Source organism: Miniopterus natalensis, chromosome 2, assembly GCF_054644295.1.
Source record: "Miniopterus natalensis isolate mMinNat1 chromosome 2, mMinNat1.hap1, whole genome shotgun sequence".
Lineage (NCBI taxonomy): Eukaryota > Metazoa > Chordata > Mammalia > Chiroptera > Miniopteridae > Miniopterus > Miniopterus natalensis.
In genome coordinates, this window is record NC_142082.1 from 115,492,597 (window position 1) to 115,500,828 (window position 8,232).

Consider the following 8,232-nt stretch of genomic DNA (forward strand, 5'->3'; position numbering starts at 1 on the left):
ACATATTAGGACATATGTGCCTATCAGTGGGAAAGGAAGCCAAGCTCGATATAAGAGACAAATAGCATTACAAGGCAAACTAAGTAGGAGAGACACTGCATCCCCAATCAACCTAGCTTCTGGGCTGTGAGCATCTTCAAAGTAGCCATGGGGGTATATATTTAGCCTGTAGCTAGTCCATTGAATTTCATTCCCATCCAGAAAATGATTGTCATAAAGCTTTGTCTTATTACTGAGAAATATACTATAATGCAGTAGCTACAGAAAGAAGGTATCCAGGGAGAGACTAGCTGTTCAGGTATATGCCTCTGGAAAGCAGCCAACAAGGCTGACTCAGGTGAAAGTTGCATTATTTATTTATGTGGAAAAGTATAAAGCTTATTCTTAAGAATTTAATAAAGTCATTTTATATATGTTCCATTTTATTTTCTATTCTGTTATGTCCTTCAATCAGGATGAATTTATTCTAACTTATCACAGAAAAATCTGAATTTTAACATGTTGAAAATAGAAATCTTAAAGTGATAATCAGTATCCTGCACTTCATTTAGAATGTGACATCACCTAAGAATAGAATGGTAAAATGAATTTAGTATTGTGACTACTGCAGGTTTTATAGCTATATCTTCTAGATCCTATTGATTATGGACATCATAATCAATATTAAAGTAATTAATGCTAAACTGAGTCCCAGTTACTTTTTGGCAATCCTAAATTTGTTCATCTAAAAAATTTAATGATGTTTTATAGGTTTTCAGAAAGACAAAGATGAAAATATTTATATGTACAGAATTTAAGACAATCAGATTCAATGGACGTTTAATTAGAATGTTTATAAGAAATCTAGCATCCAAGATTTAATTTCATATATTTTGAAAGTCTGTAACTTGTGATGGCAAATACATTATAAGTCTTGTAAAATACTGAAGTATTTTTCTTTGTCCAAATTATGAAGACAATATAAAATATAGAAATACAGTATTAAACACCAAATATAGGTTCATAAACAGAAATTAATATATAGAAAAGATAAACAGAATGGATCTTGATTTAGCAAGCACCAGATTGAAAGTTCTTCCCTGTTTTGGTTTATAATTCTCAACTCTAATTTTAAACAAATTCCAGTCTGGCCATAGATTTAAAAGTTTTTCACTGACATTTTAATTTGACACAAAGTAGTAAATGTTTGAGATAATATTTGTATTTTAATTCTTATTAACCTTTTAGAACAAGGTTTTAATGAAAATTTTATTGACCACAGTCAAATAATATGAGAACCAAATTTATTTAATACATTTGTTTTCTCTTTAATGGCTTGCACATACCTAACCTGCCATTGTACCTTGAATAGTTGAAATAGAGCAACCACACAGTATAGTAGATATCTTGCAAAAAAAAATTCTAATTAGGTTGCCCCCAAACATATTCTATGTGTAGTAAACCATATACAAAAGCCAAGCAAGTTGTCATTTTGCTGATAATGTATAACCAATAGAGTCTTGATCAAATGGTAATTAGATCATTGAAATATACAATTGAACTCATATCAAAGAAGAGAGAAAAAAAGGAAGCTATTAATAGTTAACAGTTAATATTTAGCCAAATATGAGTATATTTTCTTGAATGTAAACCTTCCCAAAGGTTGAATGGCATAAGTCCATTACCAAATGGATCTCAAATTTAAAGGATCAGACTTTTCACCTCCAACAGAATACACGCCCCACACACATACCCACAGATACACACACAAGCAACAAACATATCATGGAAATGACTAATGCAAGAGCTGAAGACAGTTCCTTGACTTGGTACAAATGTGTTCTAATTGAGGTATCTCAAAGACATTTTAATAAAACACTGCCATGTCACAGTAGGCATTCTCAATAGCCTTCAATTACAGTGGCCAAATAAGCTCTTTACTAATTCTTGATTAATAAATTATCCAAAATCCAACTATTCTATCTAGTGCTGCATCTTCCGTATTACACTTAAATTTCCCAATCAGAAGTAACATATGCTCTTTTATGAGGCAGTGCTTGAAAAAGAGCAAATAGCTTAATATGACTCAAATATGGGGAATTTAGTGGCAATTGGTTTTACATGAAACTGTAAAACAGATTAAAGTTAAATTTTAAGATCCTGTGATTATTGTAAAGAATTTGAATTTTAGCATGAAGACAGTTTCCATGTAATATTTTTTCAAGATAATGCCATTATTAATGTATGCTACAGAAAAGCAAATGTAGCTATAGTATAAAGAGTAGAATAGAGCAGAGAGAGCCTGGAGCAGAGACTCTAGGTAGGAATCCAGGTGAAAAATAATGATGTACAGTGGTGCCAGTAATTGAGGTTTATACGATATGCATATTATATATCAGGAGAAATTTATTTAATCCATGACTAACTATTATTCATTTATTTTCTCTGCCTCTTTCTCGCCATTCAGGAAGGAGATAAACAACTTATAAGGGAAACATCCACACATCAACTGAATTCAGAACGCTATGTGCATACTTTCAAAGATTTATCTAATTTCTCAGGAGCCATCAATGTCACCTATCGCTACTTAGCTTCCACTCCTTTGCAAAGAAAGCGTAAGTATTCTTACACTTTTAAATAAAGAATACATAAAATATATTGTTTAAAACTAATGATTTGCTTCATTTGTACAGCGATAAAAGTTTATTGTGTTTACTAATAGATTATATTTTGGGGAAATAGTTCAATGTTTCCTGACAAATTATAATTACTCGCTGATCCAATTCTATTAATAAAAAAATTTAAGTGCCTTCCTGTAGTATAAAAATTTGACAGTTTGCTATAGGACTGTGTAGAAAGACTAGAAAAAATCAATTTATTTTATTTTACTTATTTATTTTTTTATTTACACATTTAAATTTTTATTGTTATCATTTAGTTTTTTATTGAATTTATTGGGGTGGCATTGGTTCACAAAATCATACAGATTTCAAGGGTGCAACTAAACAAAACATCACCTGCACACTGCATTGTGTACCCATAGCCCCAAGCAAAGTCTTTATTTTCAATTATTAAAAGTATCTTTTAAAAATAACTAGTCCCATATTGATATATTTTCCAACTTTAATGGTTTGGTTTTTGTAACTTGCCACCAGTTTTGAATTAGTGAAAGTCATTTTACCTGTTTTCTAAGGTACTATAACTAATGATCACAAACTAGATGGTTTAAAAAAACAAAAATGTATTCTCTCACAATTCTGGAGGCCAGGAGTCTGAAATCAAGAGGCTGGCAGTGCCACACTCTAGGGGAGTTCTAGGGGAGAATCTTTGCTTCTTCCAGCTTCTGATCACTCTTGGCTTTTTTTGGTTTGTGGTAACATCCCAATCCCTACCTTGATCTTTCCAAAGCCTTCTTCCCTTTGTCTCTGTGTCTCTCTCTATCCTCTGCTCTTCCATCTAATTACAGTACCACTAAGCAAATAGGTGTTTATCAGATTTAATTGTAAGATGCCATGAGTTGTAATATGCAACCTGATTTTAAAGTATTTATGAAAAATACAAATTTTAGAATCAATGAAATACAGTGGTATCATGAACTTCTTAAGAGATTGTTAGAGGTCACAAAAAATGACTTCCCTCTTAAGAGGTGTTTACTCAAGTGAATTTGGAATCACCAGATTGAGGAAATGGTAATTTAGATTTCTTTAGGCCTTTGTTCATTCTACCATTTCAAATGCCTACTGCTCTTTTTTTTTTTTTTTTTAAATTTTCCTTTCTTGTTGAAAGTATTACAGATGTTCCCTTTCTTTCCCGCCATCGTTCCCTTCTACCCCATACCCGCCCTTTCCCCCGAGGCCTTCACCACACCATTGTCTGCGTCGTGGGTTATGCCTATGTGCGTATAAGTTCTTTCACTGATCTCCCCGCCTCCCCCACCCCCACCTTCCCTCTGTTCCATGCTTCTGTCACTGGATCTATGTCACTCATCAGTTTATTATGTTCTTTAGCTTCCACATGTGAGTGAGATCATGGGATACCTGTTCTCTGCCTGGCTTATTTTGCAGCTCTTAAGCTTCTGTCTAATTGCATAAAACTGCCACAGTTTTTTTAATCTACATTTGTTATACCACCTTTGTTCAAATATTATTCATTTCTCATTTTTCATGCTGTTTACTAATTTATATTCACACACATGCAAACTCTGTTATACTAAAGAGGCGACATAAAACAGAAGAAAAAGCAGAACAGTTTGAGTTTCGCTACTACACCACTTCCTAGGGGCTGCTCTTTGCAGTTACCTGATCTCACTGAGCTTCAGTTTCCTCAGCTAGGAAGCGGGAATGACACGTACAAAGCTATCCCAAAAGACTGTTATGAATATTAAGATGCATATTTCTAGTAAAATGCATAAACTTCTGCCTTTTATGTACAGAGCGTTCTATAAGTATTGACATTATTGAGCATAATAAAGACTGGTGGCTTTAGTTTAATGGTCCAGACAACATACTGGGATTTCAGTAGAAGTCAGGGTTGTAAGTAAGGTATTTAAACAAAATGTGTAAATCTCTACGTCTCTTACAGACAAGTAAGAAAGGTTTTTCTTGGAAGAGCTTTTTTCAATATTGCAGATTTCATATTATGTAGGTATCTGTATTAAAACAGTGATCTTGGTGAATGTAAATATTTTTCTATTTTCCAAACAGTGATTCTGAAATTTTATTCCGTTCTCAGCCATGTGAAAATGAAAACTTTAAAAAGTGAAAATATTTCAGTAGAAAGACAGCTAACACTTCTCAGAGGCAAAAATGCCACTTCATCAGATTTTATTTTATTCCTTAAAAATATCCATTTTCTAATTTTAGATTTTAGTATCTGAATAAGAATGTCTCCAGATATAAAATGTGTTTCAAAATAAACAGTAATATTTATGTCATAGAATAATGTACCATACATTTGAGCAATAATGCCATTTTTCCAAATTAGCTTATAATATTGTTTAAATGCTAATTAACATAGTAAATTTCAAAATAAAGTTTTGAAGCCCAATTATGGATTCTTCTGATATAAGATAATAACCATGATCAAAGACAAATGAAAATATGACATGTGTTCTATAAAAAATTTAAAGACAAAAGAATGAGTTACTCTCAGTTTTCTTTTTCATAATTTGAAACTAGTTTGTCATCCTTACCTGTGAATTCCCTACACCTTTTGCATTTTTTTTAAACTAATTAATTAATTTATTTTTTTAAAAAAATTAATTTAAAATATTACAAATATCCCTTTATCTCCCCAATGACCCATTCCACCCCGTCCCACCCCCTCCCCAGTCCCCCTCCCCACCATTGTCCGTGTCCTTGGGTTGTACATATATGCATGTAAATTCTTTGGTTACTCTCTCCCCCTCCCCCCACCCACCCTCCTCCATCCCTCTGACATTCGTCAGTCTCATCTATGCTTCCATGTCATTGAATCTATTCTGTTCATCAGTTTATTAAGTTCTTTAGATTCCACATATGAGTGAGGTCATGTGATGTTTATCTTTCTCTGCCTGGCTTATTTCACTGAGCATAATATTCTGCAGGTCCATCCATACTGTCCCAAAGGGTATGAGATCCTTCTTCTTTATAGCTGCGTAGGATTCCATGGTGTAAATGTCCCACAGCTTTTTTATCCACTCATCTACTGATGGGCTGTTTTTTTAATAGCATGGATGTTATCTAAATATGTATCTTCTTGAGTGTATATATATATATAATATTAAGCTGCAGAACACTTATATGCAGAATACATATATATGTATACATATATATAACATTAAACTGCAGAACACTTGAAACCATATTTTTCATTTCATAAAGAAATGTTTGCAGCAATAGAACTCATACATCATTGTGCTTAAGATGAGTTTTTTCCATAAGCAATATCAATTATGTATAAACTACTATAGCTTTTAAGTGTTTAGCATAATATTTTAATCACAAAATGTTCTATACATAATCACTTACTAGATTTATTTAATATAGGAGCAGGCCTAAGGGGAGAAAGAACTGTTTCTTTTTCTATGTTATTCAAAACCTATTTTACATTTAATTTGTCATCCTTCTGAATTCTTTTGCTCAGGGTTTCTTACAATCGGACTTTCATCAGTGAAACGAAAAAAAGGAAACTACTTACTTGAGACAATCAAGTCAATTTTTGAGCAATCCAGCTATGAAGAGCTGAAGGAAATCTCAGTGGTGGTTTACCTAGCAGACTTTAATTCATCCTGGCGTGAGGTCATGGTCCAGGACATTACACAGAAATTTTCCCACCATATTATTGCAGGAAGATTAATAGTGATACATGCTCCAGAGGAATATTATCCAGTCCTGGATGGCCTTAAAAGAAATTATAATGATCCAGAAAGCAGAGTCAGATTTCGTTCTAAGCAAAATGTAGATTATGCTTTTCTGATTAATTTTTGTGCCAATATTTCGGACTATTATGTAATGCTTGAAGATGATGTTCGATGCTCAAAAAATTTCTTAACTGCCATCAAGAAAGTCATTACATCCCTAGAAGGAACTTACTGGGTAACTCTTGAGTTTTCTAAGCTTGGCTACATTGGAAAACTTTATCATTCACATGATCTCCCACGTTTGGCACATTTTTTGTTAATGTTTTATCAAGAAATGCCTTGTGATTGGCTATTGTCTCATTTCCGGGGTCTGCTGGCTCAGAAAAATGTGATTCGTTTTAAACCATCTCTCTTTCAACACATGGGTTATTATTCATCATATAAAGGGACTGAGAATAAGCTGAAGGATGATGATTTTGAAGAGGAATTATTTGACATCCCTGATAACCCTCCTGCAAATCTGTACACCAGTATGAATGTTTTTGAAAATTATGATGCAAGCAAGGCTTATAGTAGTGTTGATGAGTACTTTTGGGGAAAACCACCCTCAGCAGGAGACATCTTTGAAATTATGTTTGAAAAACCAACTGTAATTAAAAAAATTAAAGTGAATACTGGAACAGAAGATCGGCAAAATGACATTTTGCATCATGGAGCCCTATATGTTGGGAAAAATGTTACAGTTTTCAAAAATATTAGACGATGTGAATTTTACAGAAGACTAGGGGAATTCAAAAATGGAAACTTTGAAATGTCAGAGGTGAATCAAAACCTTCCATTTAATATAGACTGTATAAGGATACACGTTACCAAAACACAAAAAGAATGGCTGATTATTAGGAGTATCAGCATTTGGACTTTTTAGCCAATTAAATCAGTATGTCCAGTCACTGAAATAGGTCTTTCTGTTTTCCTTTTTGTTACCTTCCTCTTTTGCTACCTTTGTCCTGTGGAGGTAAAGCAACAGATGGGATATTTTAAAAGAAAAGTCAATCTTGGCAGTTTTGATTTATACACTGTCATAATTTTACTTCAATATACATTTGTATTTATTATAACTTCTAAAGTTGAATATAAGTTCACAGTTAATGCTTTTATTTATATTTTTAATGTTATGTTAATTTCAAAATTTCAACTGAATGTCAAAAAAATGGCATGAAGGACTTTAAAAGAGAAAATTTGGTTTATTGGAGGGTAAGTCTTGAAAAATCGTTGCCAACTGTGTACACCTCCTCAAGAATTGGTAATTTATTATATCATCAGATAGCTTTTATTAAGCATCTGTGTGAATACGCAGTTGGTTAAATGATAATCTATCCTTCTTTCTTGTAAACCTAGGTTTCTATAGACACTTGTACATCTACAATGAATACCTCCTCATAGAAATTATGTCTTTACAACACAATTTTGTGTGCAGGTGGGGCTATAGAAAGAAAAAAACCCTACAGAATTTCTTCTCTGATTATTTATATGAAAGGGGACATTGATCATTGTATAAAAATACTTAATTGAGCACCTGTTATTAATAAATTTTCTGTGGGAAGCAGTCTTTTCCTAGTTTTGCAAAAAAATTTACTAGTTATGCTCAATATTTTCAGGTTTCATTGGGTACCTGCATTTAATAGAAGAAATTAAGGAAGTCTTACAGTTAGTTCATTCCTATCAACATTTTCAGTATATAAAGAAAAATTTTGAAATTAATTTTATATGTTTTGTATTAAAAGTTGTGTGATTGGAATCATTGTGATTATCATATACTTTTTTTGCAGTTTAAATGGGCATCTTATAAAGGAGAAAAGTAAGAAACATAGAAATCAGTTGCCTTTTCTACACTCAGAGCGAGTTCATAGCAA

General features: G+C 32.6%; 1 protein-coding gene across 10 annotated transcripts in view; it reads left to right on the forward strand.

Moving 5' to 3' along the window:
* The window catches only part of MGAT4C (MGAT4 family member C), a 668,022-nt gene extending 660,095 nt beyond the window's left edge, over positions 1 to 7,927 (forward strand). For all 10 annotated transcript variants that reach the window (XM_087814509.1, XM_087814508.1, XM_087814513.1 and 7 more), the window contains 2 exons: positions 2,447 to 2,594; positions 6,103 to 7,927. In XM_087814509.1, the coding sequence (XP_087670635.1) occupies positions 2,447 to 2,594; positions 6,103 to 7,244 (1,290 nt within the window). In that variant the 3' untranslated portion in view covers positions 7,245 to 7,927. The remainder of the gene's footprint in view (positions 1 to 2,446; positions 2,595 to 6,102) is intronic.
* The last annotated feature ends 305 nt before the right edge of the window (positions 7,928 to 8,232 follow it).